The sequence below is a fragment of the Halichoeres trimaculatus genome, unplaced genomic scaffold (assembly GCF_033239565.1).
Source record: "Halichoeres trimaculatus isolate MK-OKI-2021-1 unplaced genomic scaffold, fHalTri1.1 fHalTri1_scaffold_15, whole genome shotgun sequence".
Classification (NCBI taxonomy): Eukaryota; Metazoa; Chordata; class Actinopteri; order Labriformes; family Labridae; genus Halichoeres; species Halichoeres trimaculatus.
The window spans coordinates 4,880,546-4,906,676 of record NW_027437193.1 but is presented as its reverse complement, the minus strand read 5'-3'; the positions used below and the strand labels follow the sequence as shown (position 1 = coordinate 4,906,676).

General features: G+C 40.5%; 1 protein-coding gene across 6 annotated transcripts in view; it reads right to left on the bottom strand.

Annotated features, from left to right (window-relative positions):
* The window catches only part of LOC141803899 (receptor-type tyrosine-protein phosphatase mu), a 251,406-nt gene that overhangs the window by 23,439 nt on the left and 201,836 nt on the right, over positions 1-26,131 (bottom strand). For all 6 annotated transcript variants that reach the window (XM_074687966.1, XM_074687965.1, XM_074687967.1 and 3 more), the window contains 2 exons: positions 15,472-15,508; positions 1,295-1,392 (listed from right to left, as the gene is read on the bottom strand). In XM_074687966.1, the coding sequence (XP_074544067.1) occupies positions 1,295-1,392; positions 15,472-15,508 (135 nt within the window). The remainder of the gene's footprint in view (positions 1-1,294; positions 1,393-15,471; positions 15,509-26,131) is intronic.

Genomic DNA, 26,131 nt, shown 5'->3' with positions numbered 1-26,131 from the left:
AAATCCACCGTCCGCTTCCAGCCAGATTGAATTAGGCAAAAGCCATTACCTTATTAGATCTCTCTGAATCAGGCGCCTGGTTTGAGGGAATTAGCCTTTGGGCTAAATTATGCCGGCGTACACACAGACGCACAGATGTTCTTTTTTAGTGTCGGTGGAGGTAAAGAGAAAGGCACACGTAGCACCACCTCACCTTCCAAAGCAAATCTCTCATACATCAAAGCACGCCGAGCACCGCCCCGGCGTGCTACACCGGCGGGACGGAGGCTGTGTGCGTGTGCCAGGATTTCCCAGAGTTCATCAGCAACTGTGCCGAGCAGATGGCCCGCTGTGATATGGCGGAGTGGTTTTATGGGGCCCTCTGTGGAGCCACCGTCACTGTGACCAACTGTGCCTGCCGCCCGCCATTGGACAAGGATCATATAACAGACGGTTTGGGGGCCCGGCTCCGCCGAGGACGGCCCCGCAGCTAAGCAGGTGTGGAAAAGGTGCGAGGCGGGGCGGAGGAACGGCCTAATGAGGTACCCAGAGATGAGGCCATGAATCATTATCAGCTCTGCTACATTTAAGCCGCACCAAAATATGCACATCAGCAAAATCAAGGTGTGCCTGTGTTTGAGGGCTTTCAGCGAGGTTGTGCTTAAAATTCTTGGGAGGAAAATCCCCCGGCAGTCAAAGCATTACACCCTACGTAAAGACCTTCATTTTCTCTTGATTATAACCTAACCAGGAGGAACTACAGCACGAGTTAAGTGGAACAAATTAGGAGTGAAGTAGGGCCCTGGTTTTTTTTTCCCCTCGTGCTGTAGCGAACAAAAGGAAAGTCAAGGCTCGGCTGTTAGACTGAACATTATGAACCGTCCCCACCACTCAATAACAGCCCCCTTTTTGTCCAATGAGGACAACATTAAGAGGTGTTTCTGCTCTGAGGAGCCCGCCAGGAGCTGGCGGCTACAGCGCGGTATAATCTCCTGTTATAGAGCCGCTCACATGAAACAGTAGTCAGTTGCCTGGATGCCTCTCTGGTAATGAAGGCCATCAATCAGTCTCTTCTCACTTCTCTCTGATCAGATAGATGGAAAAAGAGCTGCAGGCACGAGTCACACACATCACTGAGCGAGTACACACACACAGGAACATCTGGGCGCTGACGTTCAAAGTCACAGAAGAAGAAGAAGAAGAAGAGAGAAGTGGCTCCGTTTGCCTTGAGATACAATCAGGCTGTCGGCCGACTGGGGGCAAGGTAATCTTATTTGAAATCTGTGGTTTGATTGAACATGTAATTAATACCCACCCTGCCCACTTCCACCAGGTTGGTCACCATGACGATAGCTGCCGTGTTTTCCTGCCAGACCATCCTCCAGAAGTCAAAGACCGTCTCCTGCATGGGGCCTGGGAATGAAAGAGAGGACGCAACTTTAAGTCATGTGTACAAATCAGAGAGCAGGACATCTTTTCTTCTTCTGCATTTCAACAACACATTTACGATTCTTCGATATTTACAATTTTGTGATTTTTAGTTTGCTTTTTTTAACACCAGACCATGTGAAAAAGTTAAATGATGAAAATGTCTACAGACTATATCAGGAGCCATATTTTCCCATAAAATGCACATCATGTGAGTCTGAGAGAAACATTTAGCCCTCTGCTGGAGAAAAGTGGTAACTTTTTTCCTATCCAGTTTGTAAACAAAGACTGAGATGAAAAATCTAAATTTGAAAAAAAGAAAAAAATTCCAGATATATTGTGTTTTTGATTTTTCTCCGACCCCTAGAAACCACTCTCAGGACTTGACGCAGAGTTCAACTTTGGTTCAGCGTAAGGTCAGAATTTTTAGGAATAAGATCATGAAAATACGCAGAAAAGACCCAGTCTTGGTGAAGACACTTTGTTAGTTTCTGAGAAGATGAAATTAGGCTAAAAGATCAAATCCACCATCAATATTGTGAGTGACACGCTGCTAAAAAACCCAAAACTGAAACTCAGCAAGCTGATGACCAACACCAGACGTTTACTCGCCAAACGCTATTTTAGCACACCTGTTGTTTTTTGATGCATGTTCAGATTCAATACACATGGTTATGTGACCCTCAAGGATTACAGACTTTGGACTTAGGACCCCTGTAAAGGCCCATTTCTACTCCCTTTACGTACGAAAATGTATATGTCCGTTTTAAATGATGTTACCATCACTGCCCACATACTCCCGTTCTTTACATTGGCATTGCAGTTAACTAAAACATCCATCGGGGGGGATAGCCCAGAGTCAAAAGTTTATGACAACAAAACTCAAAAACAAACATGGCGACTGTGGAGGAGGTATTGATAATGTACCACTTGCATAGAAGACAAAAACAGAGGCAGCATTGTAGCAGGGGGTGAGGCAGTTAAATGCATCGCGAAAGTTCCGCCATTGTTATTTCTTCTTCGTGTCTCACTAAACCTACGTATTGGGTAGTAACAGCAACACTGCTCCCACGGTTTCCGGTGGTACTGCTCCATTTGGTCTGTGTCCGTAAGCTTCAAAGAAACATGCAGAAATACGGACAAAATGAACATAGATCACGGACAGAAGGCTAAATCCGTATCCGTATCTGTATCATTGAGAAAAATGGGCCTTAAGAATGGTGGCGGGGACTGCTGTCCCCCTCTGTGGGAATACAAGAATCCCAATCCAAAAACAGATAAATAATAATAAAGAAAACTGGTGACATGCTTGATTTAACTGATCACTTGATAATGAGACCATTTATGTCCACATATGTGCAGAGACAGAGACCAGAAAGACCCGAAAGCTCAACTCCTCCTCTTTCAGGAACCATTTGAATTATTTTTGCTTGCCCAAACAGTTGGTTAGTTACGGTAATGTAAACATTTTGTTGAATATTGTGGGACGTAACACCCTGGAGATCACCGTAAAGTTTATCTTTTCCTCTTTGAACTGCCTCGCCACCTTCTGGCCTGGAGTCTCACACACACTGTCCTAAAGATGTGACCCTTAACCAGGTGTTTTGGAAAAAAAAATCTTTGTTCAGACAACTTTTTACAGGATATGACAAACCTGATTTGGAAGCTATGGAGAGGTTATGAAGTAATATTCTGAAATAACCCATATTAGTGCCGATAATCTTATTTTAAAGTATGGATGACGATCAGTAATATATCAAGAGGAAGACTTTTTTAAGATAACTTTCAAACTCCTCATAGACCCTTCAAGAAACCGTTTGAATTTTCTCACTGCCCAAATAGTTGAGGAGTTACGGTAATTTGAAGAGCGCTTGTAAAATGGGAGTCCTGGCATGCCAGTGAATTTTCAAGTGTTGAAAATGTGACGCTGAGTTCCATAGCCTACCCCAAGTGGACAGTGGAGGCACTGCAGCCTTTCTCTGCCCTGTATTGTCTCCTTGTTTGAACAGTGGATGTTGCAGCTTACTCTCAACACAAATTTCATCACCATGACTGAATGACTTGAATGTTTAGTCCAAACATATATTGTCTGAAGATATGGGACCACCTAAACAAGCCCTGCTCCCTCTCGTCTGTTTTTAATATCCGATGTAAAAGTCATTAATATGCTGCTACAGTAGCCCACACTCCACCGGGAGGACTTTCCAGAAGATTTTCAAACCTGCCTGCAGGAATTTGCCCCCATTCAGCCGTGAAATCATTAATGAGGTCGGCCACTGATGTCGGCCACTGATGTCGGCCGATAAGACCTGACTCGCAGCTGGTGTTCCAGTTCATCCCGAAGGTGTCGGTCTGGGTTAAGTCAGGACTCTGAGCAGGGGAGTCAAGTTTCTCCATGTGAGATTATAATTTCTTAATGCAGCGAGCTGTGTGTTCTCAAAGTGTTGTTGGAGGTAAACTTCTGTCAGTAGAGCTGCAGTCCTCTCAGCAGAGTTACATGACAAGGTTTCTGCACAGTTTTTAAAACAGGTTTAAGTCTTACTATGAACCAAACAAAGAAACATTAACATGACTGTTGAACATTGTTTAGACCGGTCATTTCCTTATTTTCATCAAAAAGCCAAATTTCCTTTAACTTGCATTTCCCTATCTCCTACCTTCCTCTCCTGCTTCACATTTTGTGAACGTACTGCAGTTGATAAATTTTAAAAAGGGGTATTTAGCTTTCCCGTATTTTAAAGGTAGGGTCTGCAGGATTTTCTCAAAAAATAAATGTAAACTTTTACAGGAATAATCATCACTTCTGGGCCTCTCTACATGTGTGTCAGTGTCTGTGTCTGCCTCAAACCCCCTCCTCTGCCTGGATGTTGATTTCTAGGTTGTTTTGGGACTTTCTGGGTGGAGAGTAAGCATGGACACATCAGCTAATCACAGTGCACAAGTGACTTAGCATGTTGATCATAGACTGTATGATTACTGGACGCAGTCTCCCCGACTTCACCCATCTGTTCCTGAAACAGGAAATGAAGCACATCGGCCATAGCCGCCATATTGGAAGTGGCAAGGGCTTTGAATACAGCTATAGGTCACGTGACCTGAGCTTGCGCCTCTGATTGGGTGAGCTTAATATCCTCTGAACAGCTGCGTCAGAAAAAAATTCAACCCCCCTACAGTTTGTGCTAACAGTGAAATTAGCAATTCAGACAGGAGAAGTTTTTTGAACCAGGCTGTAAAAGGTTAATTTCTGCTTTGAAAACTGCCCTTTTTTGACACTGAAGAAACAGCAGATTGTAGCACTTTCGCATTGTCTCATATTCTTAGACCAGAGGTTGCCGCTTTGTGTTGATTAGCGGGTGGAAGAAGCTATTTTGAGTGGCTACAATAGTGGCTGTAGCACAGAGCAAAGAAAACACAACATAAGTGAAACAGATAAAGCTTTTTACAAAACGAAGGTGAAGCTTAGAGAGCAGCATGGGGCAAAGAGCGGCACGAGTTAGCTTTATGCTAACCTGTTATGTGTCAAATACCTGTGATTAGCTTGTGCTAACATGCTAAGCCAGGTGCACGGCTCTCGAATCTCTTCCACATAGAAACAGGATGTTGCAGGTGGTTGATGAGCTAGTGAATGTATTCACTTCGTCACAGTGGGAGGCAGTGGGTGTGTGCTGCCGCTGGCCCTGAGCCAGGAGGAGCCCAGTTTATATTTTTGTGTTTACTGACAAGTGACAAAAATTCATGCAGACCCTACCTTCAAATATGGATATAAAGTTACATTCCTGGACGTTCAGACTAAACAAGTGCAAATTTTCAAACATCTACATGGTCATATGTTGTAGACATCCCTTTAGACTGATCAAAATACTCTTCCACGTGAGAGAAGCCATGGGCCACAAAAACCAAAATCTGCTCTTAGCTCTACCCCCAAACAAACCTCAGAAGGCTGGCCAATCAGAGGGAAGGGGGTTTTGTGGAGCAGGTGATCTTAAAGAAACAGAAGCTAAAACTAAGGCTGAAATAAGGTTTTTCTAAAACAACGTTTATGCTGTGAGTCAAGTAAAGCTACTACGGGAGAACAAAAGGGACAGGATAAAGTCTTTAAAAGCAAAATACCTCCTCTTTAAAGCAAACTAGAGTCTCATCACGTATTAATCAAAGCTGCATCTTTAATCTTAAACTTTCAGTAAGAGAAAATTTGACTTTTTCAGACTTTTTAAGGCGTCTGCAGGGACACAGAACAGTGGAGAAACTTTGCGGCCTCTTAACACTTTTCAAAGCCATTTTTGCCGTCTCCTTTCATCATTACAGTCTAGTTTATTTCAACGCAGTGCTTCAAATAAAAAAAAGGGAAGCATGCATTATTTACTGCACTGTTTATGTTTATGCTGTAGCAGGAAGTGTTGTGATCATAAAGATTCTGTAGCTGTGTGCACGGCGAGACAAAGAATCCACTCACAATAAAAACACAGGGGATTTGAAGGTATTACAGTCCTACAGCAACAATGCAGTTTATGGAGCACTTCCTTCCTCGTCTTCACTCCTTGTTCTGAGCTTTATAAAACGCAGCAAATCTGATTTATTTATAGTGCTTTCTGCAACGGAGTCGCTGCAAAGTGCTTACTCCACAGCAGAAGGCCTAAATACAAATGGAAACAAGAGGTCCAGATAAATCACACAGTTAATGTGTGTGTGTGTGTGTTTCTGGATGTGTGTGTGTGTGTGTGTCAAAGCTCAAAGTAATTACCACCAAACCTCATCTGCTCAACACCAACCTCTCCACCGAACCAGACCCGCACGTGTCTGCTGAACATCAGAATAAATGAGCAGCGAGCCACCGAATGCCTCCAATATTTAAAACTTCACTGAGCAATAATTGTGAATTGATAGGAATTTAATTATTATTCTGCTTAATTAAAATAATTAATATTAGTTTTAATCAAGCACCAAGTGGAAAAAAAAAAATTACTTCTGACAAATTAATTAGTGAATGCAAATCTCTGCAGTTGTGCATCCTCCTGCGTTGGCCTAAATTACCTGGGGACCAGACGAATTATGCAGACACACACGAGAGACACGAGCTGGGACTACACGACGCTGAACTGTGAGAGGTGATCTTCATTATTTATGTGAATTAAGAGACATTCAGGCTCTTAAATGTGACAGGCCTGATCATGTATCATGTATCCAGTTTTCTGTTCTTCTGCCTTCCTTTGAATGAGACAGGAGATGTTTGAGACGAGAGAGACATGACGTGCAAGATTTACTAACAAGGCTAAACCTAAAACAGATCAACGTCCTGAACGCCTTTTTTATGTTGACTTAATATCATCTAATAAATACTTCCTGTTTGCCATGCATGCGTCATGTTTTCAACATTGACTTCATTCTGCCTCTTGCTTGTCTTGCGTGAACGTTTTGTCTATTACCTACTTGCTAAAACACTGTCAAGCTCTTCCTTTGTTTAGTTTTTCTTTATTGCAGAGTGTTATTTGAATTCTAATTATAGCTTTTACTCATCTTTATATATATATATATATATAAATATATATATATATACACACATATATATATATATATATATATATATATATATATATATATATATATATATATATATATATACACACATACATATATATATATATATATATATATATATATATATATATATATATATATATATATATATATATATATATATATATATATATATATATATATATATACATATATATATATATATATATATATATATATATACTTTATCACAACAAGTCTGTTTTAAAATCTAGCCAGGGATACATAGAGATGCTAACATTTTGGCTCACTCTGGAAAATTAATATGAGCATCCTAGTAATGTAACTGTTTTCATTTTTGTTAAAGTTTTATGCACACCTTTTTATTTATTTCAGCTTTTAATAATTTAATTACGATTTTAATGCTTAAACTTATTTCTAACTTGAAACTTTTTTGCTGAATAAATGTTATTTATTAGTCTCTACTCTATAATTTTTTTTTTTTTCAATCACTGTAAAGCATTTTGAACTGCATTTAATTAATTGATTATTCAAATTATTTACTGTATAAAAACAAGAGCAACACACCAGCTTCTTTAGAGTGAAGCCAAAATTTCTTTCAGGTGACTAATTGCTGTGTGAACCTCAAAGCCTGCCTCCTCTGTTATAACAGACAAAACATAGGACAAACTAGAAAACTGAAATAGCTGCCAAATATATCTTTTCCACTGCATACTTCCACCCATGCTAAGTTAAGGTTCATCTTCTTGAGAAGTTTGTTGCTAAAGAAAGAGGGGATGTGTCAACATGATCGACTGCTCTGCTGTGTGTTTTTAGTCGAATTAGCAGTCTCCTTTGATGCTGTAATCCCAGATCTGGTAGGTTGGAGCCCTCCAGATCAGATATGCAAGACTTTTATTTTTGAAGGATGCTGGAGCAATGCTGCATCAGTTTAAACAAAGCAGATTGAACAGAACAGGAAGTTCGGATTTAAAACCACATTTCGCATCTGGTGGACCTTCAAAACAAAAGTAATCTGCATCAAAAACAAACCAACGTAATGAGCAAAGCACAGTCTGGCATAAAATCAAAGTGTCGTTTCTGCGAATTTCATGGCTCCAGATTATGATACCGTTTTGATTTTCAGGGCCTTTCACAGCTGAGCTTTGGCTTCACTTTTTGACAGTGGAAGGGGGTGGAGGTGTGCCGTCCATATATGCCATATAAAGCCAGTGGTTTTAACCAATCAGATTAAAATTCTCTGCGTTCACATTGTCCCCAATGTGGTGCATCTCAGTTTTTGAGTGTTGTTCAGCTAAATCTGATGAAAAGGTATTTTCTTCTTATTATCAATGTCTCGTTTTGCAAACTTCACTCCTGTGCAGGTTTGAAGTAAAGACTCAGACCTTGTTAGTATGCATGGCACAAAACGACGATATTCCCAGTCTGAAAGCAGCTGGGAACCACTCTTAGTTGTCATCCTCATCTATATCTCTATCACACTGGAGTTAAATCAAATGAAGCCTCTTCAGAAATAATAAAATAAAGCTTTTATAGCATATTAACAGTAGACAATGCTTTGATAACTTATAGGAGAAGCTATTAGACACCAGTTGGCGCGGCTCCAGCATCCTCTTCTGTTATTGTTGTGTTTGTTTGCTTCCATCTTCAGCAACAACTTAATTTCCCTCAGGGCATCAGCAAAGTGTCATCACCATTTTAATCACTTGATTGATCAAGCCATGTTTCATTTGCTGTCTGCGGTTCCCAAACGCTTCCTGACAGTCTGTGTTCTCCAGCGCCCGCGTCCTCATGTGAAGTCGTTTAAAGCGCGCGTCGTCGCATTTCTCAACAGCCCTGCGATAAATTTTAAGGAGACTTCCTCGCAACAAAAAGATAAATGATTCAAAATGAACCATCATCTCCAAACTCATGTTTCTGCTGCCAGCCTGCTCGTGTTCCTCTCTTTGGAAAACAACCACGCTGCAGAGTACTCTGCTTTCATTTGTGAAAAATTCAGATTTAAACTTCTGCTGACTCCTTTCCATCCCAGTTGGATGTCTGAAAATTCAGGACGGAGCTCGGTTTCCTTCGTCTGCGTTTCCACATTTCCGCTGCAGTGCATGAGGTGTGTGTCTGGGTTTTAACTGCAGGACCTCAATCTCCAATTCCAGTCACTTCCAGTCTTTCCAATAACAACCCAACCTGATTGAACCGCCCACTCTGCTACCTCCCACGCTCGTCCCCGAGGGAGGATACACACTGCTGAGAAGTTTAGGAGAAGGAGACGGAGAAGCAGGACAGCTGGTGTGTAGGACTTCAGTAACACAATAACACTTGGCATTATATGGTAAATCATCCAATGGGAGGCTCCTGCCAAGCTTCAGCAAGCCAATTTATGTCTCCATATGCAGGCAGAGACGGAGGATAGGTGAGGAGGAGCTGCTGGGCCAAGCTGAACTCGATGACAGTAATAAAGGAAGTGCGAGCGGCTCTTGATGAATAGGTGTATAAGAACAAAAAGATCTCGTCTTGGACTATTTCACAGCTTTAAATTGGAAGAGGCGGAGAGTTTCACGAGTTGTGCAGAACTTTTTGTGACTGATAGAGAGGAATTGAATATTTCCAAGGCTGAGTTTTTTCACTTTCTACCAGTCTTCATTGAAAAGGAGTCAGAGCCCTTTTCAGAAATCAGAAGTTGTGTCTGAGCTGTAATTTGCAGCTGACAGCTTCAGATGTTTAATAGCTGATGGGAGTCATACAAAGTGATGCTCGCTGAAAAATCAACATTTGGTTCCCTGGCAGTGTTACTCTATACTCCTGTAATAAACCGTGAGTCAAAACTGTTTGATGACGTCAGGATTAAACAACAGGAGGAGACTTTCTGAGTAAGCGGTGGAGCTGTTGCTTATGAAGTAGTCAAAATGTCAACGCTTTGATACTTTTCAACGCCACGTGCTTTAAGATCACTTCACTTATTTTTAACATCCAACAGCGTAAAAAAAAATAAAGCCAAAAGTAAAGACTGACAGTTACTTTTCTGACCAGAAACAGTACTGAAAACCTTATCAATGAAAAGTTATTTTCTTAATGTTTCATCGCGATTACACTCCAAAACCTCACCAAATTGTATCTGCGAACAGTTAAAGTCAGTTCTTTAACCACCTGCTGTGTGTCTCTGCTCTGCTCTCTGTCACAGCCTCTACACCACAAACAGCCGAGCACACAATGATGTTTCGATCGGGCTTTTAGCATCAATCAGTGTTAGTGTTAGTGTTTTAGTTAGTGTTTAAAGCTCATCTTCTCTTGTTAACTGTTTGATTTTTTGCTTGCCCTAATACTTGAAGAGTTACGGTAATGGAAACAGCTTGCATCAATTACTGCTCGGGATTGGAACGTTGTTGTACTTGGATTCCCATACAGTATCGTAAGACTCCTGTCGTATTATTTCTTATATTTACTTAATTTGTACAGCATTTTTATCCAGTCTTAGACAAGTTAATTTTTATTTTCCATACAGATCCAGATCACAGCAGAAGGAATATAAAGTTACCTCTTTTATAAATCAGGTCTATACCTTTTTTTTTTTAATTTAACAGACTAAATAGCCTTATGTTAGTTATCTAATTTACATGATGAGATGATTTCTTCTCGTGCTCTTTTGCCCCAACGCTGTCACAGACAAACAAACATGAGCATTTCTGTATAGCGGACAGAGAGCTGGGAAAACACCACAAGAAACATTTCCCAGCGTTGATGATGTCACCGCCTCCCCAAGCCTGTAAACGTGGGGAAAACACTGTGCACTCATCCTTTTGGTGCACTAGAAATCTGATGACAGTTGTAGTTGGAACAACTAAGTCAGTCAGCAATAACTGGCTGATTATTTTTGGTTGTTTGGATTAATCCAATCTCTGATGAGGCATTGCAAATTGTTGAAGAAATTTCAGGAGTCTTAACACTTGAAGGAGACTCAGGAGACTCAGATGGCTTAAAGTGATACTCCGGGATGGAACAAGTTGGGTCCTATCACAAGGTTTAGGGCAGAAATTACCCCTACAGCAGTTTGTGCAGCAGAAGCCCAGAGCGCTCGCACCAAACACCCCCTCCCTGCTCCTCTGCCGGTTTCCTCTGCACTCAGACGGGGCCATATTTTACTTGACCAAAAACACAAATAAACGGACTCCCGAAAAAAATCTGACATCGGTCTGCATTCACGCTTTATTTAGAGAATTTTCAGCGCGTTACTTTCACACAAAATAAGGCTCTAGTTCTCATCGTGTCTTCGTCCTGGCAGACTACCTGCATTTGTTTATATCTGGCACGCCGCGCGCGGACTTATACACAAAGCGGCGAGCGTCTCGTAGCCAGCTGTGGCTCTGCAGCGGAGGTAGCGCCGTTTTACGACACGATCCATTGCATATAAAAAGTGAAAGTTGAAGGGGTAAAAGGGGAGGTCTTAAAAGGGTTGAGGATCTGTGTGAATTTTCTTGCCCAATTGGTAAAGGAGTTACGGTAATTTTTAAAGAGTGCTTGTAAAATGAGAGCGCTGGCACTACAATGGGTTTTAAAGAGTTACTTTTTAAGAAACAAGAGTCCATTCTTTGGTTGATGTGGTTTCTAGTATCATTAATAAATCAGTTTGGAGACATCAAACCTACTAAGAAACTGTTTTTTTTTTCTTAAAGCTTTTGTTACCAACTTGCAAATGTAACCCCCTCAGCAAAACAGTACTTTTTACATCATTTGATTTTGTCTTTTACATGTAAAACTATTTCTTTCTCCTGTCCTTTGACTGTAAAATGTTTAACTCATGGAGAATCTGTTGCATGAAAGTGTTTTTGTTAAAATCACATAATCTGACAGATACCAAGAGACTGATGTTTTTCGGACTTAAAAATAGCTACAAAGATAAAACAGTTCAGAAGTTTATGGTCTCATTTGCTTTTTTCTACCTCCAAAAATCCTTATAGGAGCTTTAAACCACAGATTGACACATTGGATTTAACTTCAATGGTGAAAACTGATGATCACAAACATTTTCTGGATGTTAAGATTTTAAAAAACAAAAGAGACTCTCACAGAAGTCTGAAACAAAGAGTAAGAGGTGTATCGAGTGAGTGCTCTCAGTGTTAAATGTTTTATCTTCAGGTTAGATGATAAATTGTTTTGAGAGCCCACTTGAGGATTGAGTGTGCGTGGAGTCTAGTTGGAGAAGTTTGGAGGAGGAGGAGGAGGCACTTCACAGAGGAAGAACACCGGTAGCGGCTTCTCTTGCAGCTGTCAGAGAGTGAACGCTGCTGCAGCAGACGCCGTGTTTTGGGAGCAGGCCTGTTCCTCCTCAGAAGCAAAGAGTGTGACAGCTGCAGAAATCCCCCAGCAAGGTACGCCGCAAAACTCCTGATCAACGCGCGCTCGTGCTCTCTCCCAGACAAACACCGGGCTCCGGTTCCCCCTCTTTAGTCCATTAATATTACATGAAGCAGATCCACCATAATGTACACTCACTTATCATTGATCCGCTCCCTTCCTCCACCCTTCCTCCACCCCTCACCTCCCGCCGGGCTTTGAGATGTTAACCTGTAAATAATAAAACCCGAGCACTGCTGGTGACATTTTGTGGAGCCGGGGAGGGAAAGAGGACCAGAGGGGGGACGCTTGATGAAATTGAACCTTTTCCTGCATCATGAATATTTTCTGCAGCACCAGGAGGATGCTGGGACTTATCATCAGAGCAATTCACAGTCTCCACCAGGAAGGAGCTCATGTCTGCTCTGACTTTCTAAAACTGTCATAAAAATGGACTGAAGCGAGGAAGGGAGAGCACAAGCACGCACACGCACATGCACGCGCTCAATCTGCTAAGTAGGTGAGCTGTAGTTGGCGTCTGTCGCTGAAAGTCGCTTGTTGTTCTCGGCAGCGCCAAAAAAACAAAAGTGTGGCTCAGAGAATGACCTACATAATGAGGAGGGGAGCTTGGGTGATGAGGCTTTTATGGAGTGACAGCTGTTCTACCTGCCGTTGTCACCTTGACAGAGCAAAGGGACTCATCAATAAAGCCCAAACTAATGAGTGTCATTGTACTTTATAGCATAAGAGAGCAGGGACAACGTTATCCCACATGTCTGCCATATTAAGCACACCCTCCACCAATTTATGACAGAGATTTTTTAGCTTATCCAGCACTATCGCGCGTAAGGTCTCATCATTTTTTTGAGCTGAGTCCCCGCGGACTCCGGCAGGGAAGTGTCACTCACTGAAAAACTTTACCGAAAGGGGAGACGAGACGACTTCCTCATTTTTTTGAGCTACTGCACCAATGCCCAGGTGCTCTTTTCAGGTGCTACAGTATGCACTTTGTTAGACTGAGAGAGACAGGTCTGTGTCTGGCTCTGCTATCATCTCGGGCTGCTCTTTGCCTCAGTGTCAGCAGACTGAGGCTTCCTTCCTGTCAGTCTGCCGGAGCTGATGATGAATTATAAAGGGGGGCTTGCTCTCCTGGAGAATACAGATGTTTCCACACACACACACACACACGAAAAAGGTAAAGACTTATTATGCAAGCTCGATGAGAAAACAGGGGCTAATTAGCTTGAATGGAAGCACGTTGGGTTCTTCGAGAGGGGTTTGCGATATTTCTTTGACGGCTGATCTGCATGTGCATATTTTCAGATGAAATGTAATGACTGCAGAAGTCATAATAATCCTTTCAGAGGTTAAAGCAACGGCTGGGTTTGGTGGTCAGACCACGCCCAGGGGCGTATCTAGTCGTTTGGGGGCCCAAGGCAAACCCAGTCAATGGGGCTAGACTGGCCTTCCCTGGGTCCACTGTCTCTTTCCCAGAATCAAGGCATGAGACAGTGCTAACCTTGTACATGGTAACTTAACACAACTAAATGCATTTCCTCAAGTTCTGTACTTTAGTTTGATTTTGAAAAAAAGCGAATACATAATTTAGTCCACTTTGTCCTGGATTTCAAATCTTTTATGGTCCATTGACAGCTTATTTGTGCCACAGCGGGGAATTTACAGAGTAACAGTAACAAACAAGAACGTATGTAGTGAAAAACATTACAATAGGTAAATATTGAAAAAAACAATTTAGTAAAGAAAAAATATGTAAATATCAAGCACAACATAAAACTGGAAAAAAATCTACTGAAAGAGGTGATATTTACAGTTAGCATACTTTTTGGTACTATTATTTTAAAGTTAATGTATTTTTATTTGACCCCCTGTCCAGTGAGTTATGTATCCAAAAAAGAGATTTTGTACAATAATGTTTATCACCAACTTAAAAAGTTTGATTTTGAGAAAATGATCCTGTTTCCTGGGCTAGATAAAGTCCTTAAAATCCTAAAAGTCTTATATGTTTATCTCAGATCTCAGAGCAACATTGTTTTTATTTCCAACTTGGTTGAAAATAAGAAAAAAATGGGAAAAAAGTGTTTTTACCATTTTCTTCCTGAATCATATTTTCAGATGTGTTTTAACATGGAATAGCCCATTGAATAAGAAGGGAGGGGGAGTACCTAAAACAATCATTAAAGATTAAGCCTTTTGATGTATTTTGAAGCATGTGAAGTAAGATTTAGAAAAAAGAAATGCTTTCAATTGAAGAGAACTTCAGTTTTTAAGAGATGCTTTGGGGGCCCTTGGGAATCTTGGGGCCCCAGGCAACTGCCTGTGTTTGCCTAATTGTAGCTACGCCCCTGACCACGCCAGGTGCTGTACGCTCAGACAGACACAGACTGAGCGTCCCGCCGCCTGATTGGTATGCCATCTCTTTCTAAAGTAAGAGCAAACAGAGGGTTGTTTTTAATTGAGACACTGAGGAAGAGAAGCAATGCACTAATAAACAGGTAATTATGCAACTCCCAGCTCCGCCAAAGCAGATTGTGAATCCATTAAGGCCTCTTCGAAAAAAACGCCTCTTCTTTTTTTCGCTTCCTTCACTGATTTTTTTTTTTCCTCTAAAGTGGTATGCAACCACCACCACCACCACCACCACCATCCCTCCCCTGTGCAGCACAGCCCTGTTGTGGAAGACAGGCTCTCGACGCAAAATTCATAACAATTAACCATCAATCAGACTTAACCTCTGGGGTCACGGTAAGTGCTCCTCGCCCTGAAAATCTGCCGGCCAGATTAACACAGCGACAAAATGTGCCTGTACATGTCAGCTAATCCATTTATTTATTCAGCTTTCTCCCAGACTGCCTGATTAATCGCTCCCACATCACTGATGGAGGGAGAGGAGACGTGCTGCACGGCGCGCTCAGAGGTCCGTAAGTGTGTCTGTGTCTGTGTGTATCTGTGTGAGTGTGTGTGTGCACTGAGCAGTAGCAGATTCCCCGAGCACACACTTGACTGAGCATCAAAGAGTAGTTTGCAGGAGCGTATGTAAACAACGACGGGGATGTTCAGAGAGGGATCTGCGAACACCTGCACACATCCATCTCTCCGCACAAACAGACAGGACAGAGCTCTCCCTGCCCACACGCTCAGACACAGAGTGACTCGCAATTTTCAGAAACTTTTTATTCTTACCTTGAGTGGCGATGTAGTGATTTGGCCTGTGGTAGCCCTGAGAACGAAAGAGACAAGAGAAGAGGAATGAAAGTCACATCACTTTAGTTCTGCTTGTTGAAAAAAGAAACACTGGCTGCGGTGTTCGTCTACATCTCTGAGACAAACAGCTCCTCGGAAACTTAAAGAGAGGGATTTAAAGAAACAAAACGATCAAAATGCTCCTAAAATAGCACAAGATCTTCACAAAATCTTCCTGTAACGATGAGATCATTGCATAAGGATCTCCTAACTGGCCTCAAACACTAAGGTCTTCCTCCAGAGAGCTGGCCAATCAGAGGAAAGGGGGTTTATGGAGCAGGATTCTTAAAGAGACAGCAGCTCAAACAAAGCATGTCAGACTGAGGCTGAAATAAGGGTTTTTTAAAACACCAGAGGGAGGAGAAAAGTGATTTTTTTAAGAATGTAAATGATGTGAAGCTACTACAGGGGCACCAGAGGGACAGAATAAAGACTAAAGCAAAAGCAATACCCCCTCTTTAAGCAAGTACTTCATATATTCCTGATCATATCTTAACTTGTGAAGGAGGCAAGTCTTAGACGGCTGTAACTAACAGTTTGGATGATTTCACCACGAAGTCTTTTAACTCTTCCCTGGTTTAAATATTATTTTCTGTGTTCTTTACAAATAAAAGACAGACATAAATTTAAAGACACAGGACTGGATGAGCTGCTTGGTTTTTTGTATTGGTTGCATAAGACGCTGTTTTAACAGACATTGTTTCATTCTCCCTTGTTAACACATAGATTTATCACTGGCCTTTTTAATTTACAGGTCTATTCTAGGTCTGCTTCCTTCGTACTTTCTAACCTTCAAGAGACAGAAGAGCGCAGGAACTTCAGTCTCAGGACCTTTGTGTACCGTCTGAACCAAAGGTCACAGAGGCATTGATGTTTTCTGCTTGCTTTGCATGAAACAAGTTGACAAAGACTTTAAACTTAATGAGTTTTTTCATGCAGTGGTCTTAAAGAGACGTTACACACATCCAGCTGTAGGTGGTGAATGCACTATACTTAATACTCCTGTATTTATTTATTTATTTATTTTTGAATGGTTGCTCATTACTTATTAACCTCTGGGACAGCCAATAGTGACTTTCCTCACTGAGGAGTTGGCATGTTGAAACTAGCAATGTTTGACTCAGCTTTAACAATATTTGAAATGGGAAACAGCCTCATTCTTTCAGGTTAATCATGACTATACATGACAGAATTGATTGAAAATAATCTGCAAACAGTAAATTATTAGGAAATATGGTAATCTGGGGTGTCAAAAACAACAACAATGTACACAGAACCGAACCTAAAACCGAACCGTGGTTTTTGTGATTGGTTCCGTCCCTCACCCTTTAAGAACTGCAAATGCACTTGCTTTGTATTTACCTTGGCTAGACTAAAAACTCAAAAGGTATTGGAAACCTAAGAATTTGTTCTTCCTTGTGATATATGTTTTGTTATGGTAATCACAAGCATGTGACATAGCCCAATGTTTGACGTTTTGCAAAGCAAAACAAAGGAAATATCACAAACAGTCTAAACAGCTGTAACTCCTTGAGTTTTTTGCGCAGTCCAAGAAATTTCAGCGCTGGCAGAGAGCTAAGAAGCTGTTTTTATTTTTTTATTTATTTATTTTTTATCAGTTACAGCGTCCTGTTTCACTAGATTCCAATAAAATTAATGTTTGTGTTTTTCTTCCTTTACATTGCTAATACTTCCATAACATCTGTGATAATTATTTACTAGATAATAAAAGTAAAGTTTATGTATCACTGGAAAAAAGGGGCCAAAGCAATCAGACCACAACCCCAACACAGTCTCCTCAGATGTCTGTTTAACATGAGTCTGGTTCTGTCCGAGGTTTCTGCCCATTAAAGGGAAGTTTGTCCTTGCCATTGTAACTTGCTAAATGCTACAAAGTCCTGCTCTCATGTTGGATGAAGATAAGATAAGACTCCTTATCTTGTCTTGATGTTGGGTTTCTGCTAATAAAATTGTATTAACATTTACGGGTCTAGACCCGTGAATGTTTTTGCAAAGTGTCTTGAGATAACGTTTGTTATGATTTGGCACTATACAAATAAAGACTGATTGATTGATTGATTAATGCAAAAAGAATCTATGAATACAAAGTAGCATTAGCTTGCGCCATTTTATCATGTTTTTTATTTATTATTTTTAATTCCCTTAGTTGAAAACAGATCTACTCTAAGCTTTGCAAATACCTAAACAAGACCGTTTTGGCTGCTTTTAGCTACAAACGGGCTAATGTTGTGTTAGCATCCTGCATGAAGTTGTATGAGCAAAACAAATGCATGCTATTGCAAGAGTCACTTCTTTGGGTGATGGTGCTCATGGGAAACTGAGTCTTTTCCTGGAACAACACTACCGATTTTGGCCACAGGTGTCACTGCAATCAATGCCAAACAGGCAATCCTCACAAATCCTTTAACAACCACATGTTATTCAAAGAAATGTGAACAAACTCTCTGATAATTCTTGTAATTTAGGCTGATTCATGCTTGTTAGGTTTGAGTCGCTCATTGTAAACACAAGACTGAATCGCTCAGACTAAGAACGCTGCTCAGGGTGGGAGTTTCCGCTGGCTTTAACAGCTGCTGCGTTTCTAATACGTGATGTGTTTCTGCAGCAGTGTGAGAATTAAATATGATTGGTTGGTCGGTCCCGCAGCTGTTGTTTTTTTTAACCTGATCACTCTTTATTTCCAGCGTCTGACCGAGCGCACTGAAAGCTGCTGATGGATGCTGCTCCACGCCAGATGCATAAACACTCTCCATCACGCACTCTACATGCAGCACACCTCTGGAGCGAGCAGCCAAAGTGCTGATAATCCCCAAGATACAACTAACAGCACTGATCTTCACAACAGGGCCCCAGTCTCACGGATTACTCTAATCCCTTCAAGTTTTATTTGTCCAATTCCTTGTCTCCTCTCCAGAGATATGAGGCAGGAAACAAAACATTAGGACTTAAAGGCTCTTCCTAGGCCCTGCCTCCTCTTGATTGTCTCCCCCCCTCGTCTCCGTCAACCCTCCACACACCCCTGCTGCTCTGCTTATCTCACTCATATTCAATTTAACTTGGACTGTGATTAACGCTCCTCCAATGAAGGGAGAAAAGACACAAAGGATATTTCCCTCACTGTCTCCCTCATCCACCGGGCTCTTTCAGCTATTCAGCTGTCCTCCATTTTTAATGACTTCTTTATCTCTGGACTGAGGAGGAGATTTGTTTGTGCTTTCATGTAAGTTCTGTCAAGTAAAGTGGGGGCCAGGCGCTGTGTCGGATTAGAGGGAAGAAAGCAGGGCCCTGACAGTCACTGTCAGGTGAGTACTATAAATGGACTCGCCGTTGTTTCGACACGTGTTACGAGAGCCTTTCTTCATGATGGGCACAAAGAGATGAATGCAGAAATGTCCGTGTGGAAATTATTAATTGAACAGGCTTTGTTTCCAGGGATGTGTAAATTACTAAAGGAGAATTAAATATGTGTTATTCTCTCTGTGTTTTGCTGCATTGCTCATTACAATCATCATTTATATTAATTCTTTCCAGCAACAGTTGCGTGCTGCGTGTCTAAAATATGCAGCAGAGATGTTTCAGCCTGTGGGCATGATTTAGTATTTTCACTTTGAATAGCTTCAGATAACCCACTTCTTTAAATCTGGGGTTCAAACTCCATCACCTTCAAGAAGCATCCAGAAACTTCTCCTCTGACTGAATACTGCCCCTACTGCGCTCACATGAAATGATTTCTTTTTAATCCAGAAGCATCCTGATGCTACACATGCTTCATCACGGGGGATAGAGAAGCTACATTATTAACAGGTTAAAAAAAAATTAGCCTGCAGCCCTGGACCCCGAGGGTCCCCGAAAGCCAAAGATTTATTGTGCGTCGGGTGCTTTTGGGTCATTTTTGCGATTCAAGTTTTTGTTATCAGGCACAGCGAGTGAGCAGTAGAAAGCAGAAGAGCCTGAAGGTTGGTTCTGTGTTCTTAGATGTGATGTCTGCACATCTGGTGGAGAATTGGTTCCCAATCTGTGGGGTGAGATCCTCCTGAGGGGTCGCAGGAGAAACCTGAAGGCTAATAACATGATAGAGGGTATACGGAGATGTGTTCTTTTTACTGACATTTCTCCACCTCTGGATAATTTTAGGGTCTTTAACCTGTTTAATCCCACTGGCAACAATAGGTGTTGCAGTCAGTTATTATTATTATTATTATTTTTATTTCTGGAATCTCTGGAGTGTTGGTTTGACTTTGAGTAGCTAATTCAAGTTTTAATGAAAAAAATAAAATAAAATAAATATATATATATAAATATATATATATATATATATATATATATATATATATATATATATATATATATATATATATATATATATATATATATATATATATATATAACATTGTAGATATATCAATTAATAAATAATGAATAAATAAAAAATATTGCTTTAATAATAATAATGACAACAATAATAATAATAATAATAATAATAATAATGATGTTCAAAAATGGTTAGGCAGACTTTGGGAAAGGAAATAGTGAAGCTGGAGATTAGCAACATTTTGCCAATCCAAAAACAGACAAAAATATTAAAAAATATACCCTTTTTAGCCAAACAAGTGAAAAATGCTTCCCCCTCTTTGTAAATTATGCTGTTTCCTACATTAATCTGATGTCATTAATAGTGTTGTAAGATTTGCCCAGTCATCTTGGGGATATATTTTTAAAAAAAAAAACGTATTTTTGTGCATATTTTTTTCTTATGGATGAAATACATATTTTAAATTTTTTTTTATTTTTGATGGCATTTCACGACCCACTTGTCAGTGGTTTGTGACCCCATTGAGTCAACCACAGGTGTATTGCTAATTAATGGTTCTGTTAAATAAAGGGCCCACAAGATGTTGTGGGCGTATTAACTGTCTAACAAATTAAGAAAAAATGTCATACACATATGCTATAAATAAAAACAAAAAGATTTTAGATTCTGTTGATTTAAAATGATTTACCCCTCAAATTCTGTGACCTTCACACCATGGTTTCCTGTGACAGTGGCCTCTCTTGAGCCCTGTCACCACCGTCCCAGAAAAAAAGAAACAAACATGATCTGTACAGGTTTAAGATACCCTAAAACAGGGGTCACCAACGTGGTGCCTGCGAGGCATACCCCAAAAAAGCACTGGTCACAATGAAGGTCCGTCCTACCATCATTATAGTGTGAATCATTGTGAAATAATTTCTATTGACCTGTGTGCAGTCTCTTCACATAGAATTACTACTTCTACTATGATTTATGTTATCAAAAAGTGATCTGTGCATTTTTGCTCGGATAGTTTTAATCAGACAAGTAGCCCTTTGTGCCACTTATTTTCCGTGAGGTAGTCCACGGTCTTAAAAAGGTTGGTGACCCCTGCCCCAAAACAACCATTTAACTTGACCCACATAGGTAGATCGCAAATCCATCTAAGGGTTAATCTGTTTGACCTTTTCTTGCTCTCCCTCGTCATTCATTTATTTATTTAAAGGCACAGTGCACTTTAACATTTCAACATCATGGAAGCATCCATGTACATACTGTACGTCAGAGATAGCCCTATGACTAATTTTCATATGTAGTCCTGGAATGTCATTATAGAGTTCATAATAACTGTTTCCCCATCAACCCCTAATTGAAGTAGCTGTTTCTTGAAAACAAAAACAAAACACAAAAAACTAAAAATAACATAAAAAGTATGAGGGATGAGAGGTGTATATTTGGTGATGAGGTGACAGATTTTTTGCCACATTGTCAACAGGCAGAGGTGAAATCATAAACTGTACCCTTAGATGTGCCGTAACTTTTTTCCGTGGATTGATTTGAGATGTGTTAGTTTGGTGTAATCTGGATGGTGCTTGAGGTCTTGACCAATCAGAATCATATCAGGATAGACTACTGACACATTTTTTGGAGCTGATGGGTCCCAGGTCACATCTACCACCAGAGACAGAATGGAGGTGGTAAATATGATGTTAGACTCAAACGGGATCAGCAGGGCTGTGCACCAAGTCAGAACCTGACCCTCCTGACCTAGCTTAAAGTTTGATTTGGGCCGGTAGCTGGGAAAATATCAACACGTCCTGTCTTGTTATTTTGAATAAGGGTAAGGGTTAGGATTGGGGCTGTGGTTATGTTAGTGTTAGAGGAGGGTCAGATCTTGACTTGGTGCACAGGCCTGCAGATCCCATTCAAGTGTGATACCATACACTGCAAAAAAAATAAATCTTATAAAGTGTTTTTGTCTTATTTAAAGTAAAAATTGTCTTATCATAATCCATATGAGCCACATTTAAACAATCATTTTAGAAAAATGTCTTGTTTCAAGTTATTTATAGTCAAAAATGAGGTCTGAGTCGCTTGTAACAAGTAAAAAAAAATCTGCCAATGAAACGAGAGAAATTTTCTTGAAACAAGAAAAATGATTTCATACAAGCAACTTTTCTCTCGTTCTATGTGTTTTCATCTTTTCTGGACTGGTCAGGTGAATGTGGCTCATATTAAGTCTAAAAAGACATTTTCTACTGGAAATAAGACAAAATCTTTGATAAGATTTAATTTTTTTCCACCACCTCAATTCTGTCTCTGGTAAAGGGGACCTAGGACCCATCTTTACATCTTTATATATGGATAAGGTATTTGTCTGTTTGAGTTTTTCTTTAACAAAGTTTACAGAGACGAAGGAAGAGGAAAATTTGATTATGAGGGAACAAGAAATAAAAGTGAGTAGAGCTTTGGAGATCTTGTTGTTGGAGGTCAGGTTAGGGTTAGGGTTAGGTTTGAGGTCAGAATCTGTTTTTAAAACTGCTGACTTGGACTTTTGGACACTGTCTCAGCTGAACAAAAGGCTTCTGCTTCTCACAATATGACCATTAAAAGTGTAATCACGCTAATTTCCAGAAGTGGCAAAGCAAGCAAAATTATCTGTGAACTTAAATCTGGATTAAATTTCTTCACGTTGTGTATAAAACTGATGTTTGCACTCTGCAGCTCTGGAGCACATCACTGCATCACTCATAGAGCACGACCCAGCAAACCTCTTTGTGCCCCATGTGCACAAAAACAAAACTCAGCAGACAAAGAGCTATTTGGCTGCTGCTTTGCCTCCTAAATGTTTATGAAAATACTCAATCAGCTGCGCAGAGAAGAAACATACCCGACTGGCTCTGCTTACTCGTACATGACTCTGGATAATCGGCGGTATAATGGAGTACAATAACAAACACTGTGGGGAATGTTCTCCACATAAGAGTTTATTGGGCAGGACAAGCTTCTCGATGGGTTAAAAAGCTTTCTGAAGAGCAAAAACATCATTACCCATCTGCCTGCATTTCTACTAAGTACTTTTTCAATGAAGCCGGCAGAGCGGTGGAAATCCTTTTCAATCAGGAGCCTCTTTAATATGCGTATATTCTTATCTTATAATGGGGCCCTCTCTGTTGTGAGAGTCTTCTCTGCAGCGGCCCCTTTTTCGCAGCATAATGGGCCATAAACTGAAAAGCGGGAAAGGTAAATAATTTAAGCCCCCTGCATTTGCCGTGGCACACCTTGCATTATGAATTTATGTTTGAAGGCGTAACAAGAGATTACAAATTACCACATTAGAGGGGAGGAGAGGATGAGAGACGGAGTGAGTTCTCTCCTGAGCTGAAACCACTTAGGGAGTCAGGTACATCACCGAGCCATTACACACGGAGCGGAAGCATCTGCTCCGAGAGGCCGACGATGCTTCCACCAACAGCAGAGGGAGCTTCTCCATTGTGTGAGCTAAGTGGGTTAGATGTTAGTTTTAAACGTGAGGCATGTCTCACGCCACTTTTTAATGACTTTTACTTACTGTAAAGGTATACGCTCACTCACTCAGCCTGTAAGTGCATGTAAGTGCAGCGGGTAAGTACTCTCCTGTGGTGAGGCGTCTCTTTAAACCTCGCAGGAAAAACTGCAGCGTCTAGTTCGATTCACCGGACTGTCTGTGAGAGTTCTTGGAGGAAAGTGAGCCCAAGAAGCAGATCGGTCTCTCGGAAAACAACAACACTGGTATCATATTGTCACCCTGTTAAAACAATGGCCTAAGTCATTTTTTCAAGTTTTTTGGGAAAAAAAAACTTTACCAAATACAGAGCATATGATTTTTATCTATTAGGCCAATTTCTCTAACATTCTAATGCGACTTAAGCCAGTGGTTTTCAAAGTGGGGGGCCACCAGGGAGCACAAAGGGGGCCTCAGAAAATTGGAGGAAAACAGAATCTACTTATTTTTCATTAACATATAGTTTTTTGAAATTATTTCCAACCATTTGTCTGGAACATACAAAACGTAAAGTGCTGGGTTCACATGTTTCCGATTGTACCTTCCTGCACCTGTTCTGACAGCTGCAACTTCAGCATGATGATGTCTATGGGGCGAAAATTGTAACGTTGCACACACTGCAAATAACAACATTTCTCCACATTTAGCCCTAAAACATGACTTTTTCTGCAAATTTAGAGAAATAATGGTGAAATATATTTATCAAATATTATATACAAATGTTGAATACTTTATCTAAATGTGGAATGTTATTTATAAATGTTGTGAATTAATAACCTGATTCTAAATATTTAGCTACATTTCCAAACATTCAGTTTTATTCTTAACATTAGATTAGACAACGTTAATAGCTGAAATGCTAAAATCTGCTGTTTCTCGAGTGTCCACTTGAGGCTGGCTCTGGAAGTACAGGAAGTCACAAACACACAAAGCCAAAAAATCTGTTTTCAAAGCAGAAATTAACCTATTTACAGCCTGGTTCAAAAACGTCTCCTGTCTGAGTCACTAATTTTACTACCGGCACCCACTGCACAGAGGGTGAATTTTTTTCTTTACTCGGCCGTTCAGAGAATAATAAGATCGCAAGATCCCCCAATAAGAGGCACAGCTGAGGGTCACGTGACCAACAGGCGCCCTATGGCTGTAGGCGAAACCCTTGCCACTACCAATATGGCCGCTGCAGCTGATTTGCTTTATTTTATGTTTCAGAAACAGACGGGTGACGTCGGCGAGACTACGTCCATGTTTTATACAGTCTATGGACAGTATCAGTGATTAACGGCAGAGAGTCACCAGTTAACACGGTCACACTTTACACTGATACACCAGCGACGTCTGCGGGTAAATAATTAACTCTGGATGTAATTTTCTGGTTCTTTTGTAATGAGCCGGGTCTTAGACTCAGCAGTCTGTGTATTTTTTTTCGGTTTGGGAGGGTTTCTGATTTATTGACACGTTTACATCCTGGTCTGTCACAGTCTGGTATGTGTCGGATATGCAGTCATGAGCATTGAGTGACAGTTGTGTGTTTAAATATCTCTCTCGGGATTTCTCCACTAAAAAACTTCTGTGCACCTAAAATCTGTCCACATGCTGATATCTTCTGTTCACTCACTGCTATTTCACAAACCTGGGAGCTGTTCACCATTCATATAAGTGATATTTTAAAATGTGTTTTTTGTAGCGAACTCCTCCATATCAGTTGACAAACTATTATACTCAGCAGTGTCCCTCTATCCCTCTATAGCAGCACATTTCTCCTACCCCACTGGCAGATTTTTATTTATTTTTTAAACTTTTCTTCAGGAAATCCAGACCTCATTTTTGTCTTTAAACAACTTGAAATAAGACATTTTTCTGGACTGGTCAGGTGAATGTGGCTCATATTAAGACATTTTCTACTGGAAATAAGAGAAAAACACTTGATAAGATTTCAGATTTTTGCAGTGTAGCCACATTTAGGGACACAGCCCAGATCGTCTTCTAGAGAACTCATAACACAAATAATCAAACTTCCTGTACAAAGACCGAGTTCAGTTATAATATATACTAGGTCAAACTAATCCCAAAAGCAAGGTGAATTAAAAATTGCACACCATACAAAAGCTTGGGTCTTGAGAAGTTAATAGGGTGATGATATTTGAGTCCCTTAAAGGACCGGACGTGACACTGACAGTGACATAATTGTGTAAATTATACGTGGCCTGACGCTGAAGCTCAGTCAGCAGTTGTGTGACTTTGTCATGAAGCTTTAAACATCTTAGCGGGCAGATTGGAGTGCACGATCGGCGAATACTGCAATGTCAATCCTCTTGTTGCTGCTAAAACTTCACCAAACCTTCATCAGAGGCAGAAAACAGCAGGAAAATGTTCTTTCTGTGACTCTTTTGTGTTTCTGTACGACTCTCTTGAAGGATAAAAGCTTAAAAGGGGAGAATGGCGCATCAGAAGCCGAACTTAAAACCTACTCCATGATCACTTTTGTTCTTCTCTTTCTGATGATGCGTCACCGTAAAGCTCTTTTTACAGTTTTCTAACTTTTCTAATTAATCATCTATAAAACTTTCCATCCCTTTTCTTCTCTTTTTTAGTTTTCACAACGTGTTCTCTCTGTTTTTCAAAGCAGAGTCCAAAACTCTAACCTCGGCCTCCCCTGTGAGCAGCTTTGCCTTTTCTCTCTCCCAGCGCTGTCAGCCTCTGATCCTCATTCCTCTTAATATATCCAATGAATAGAGTGATACAGC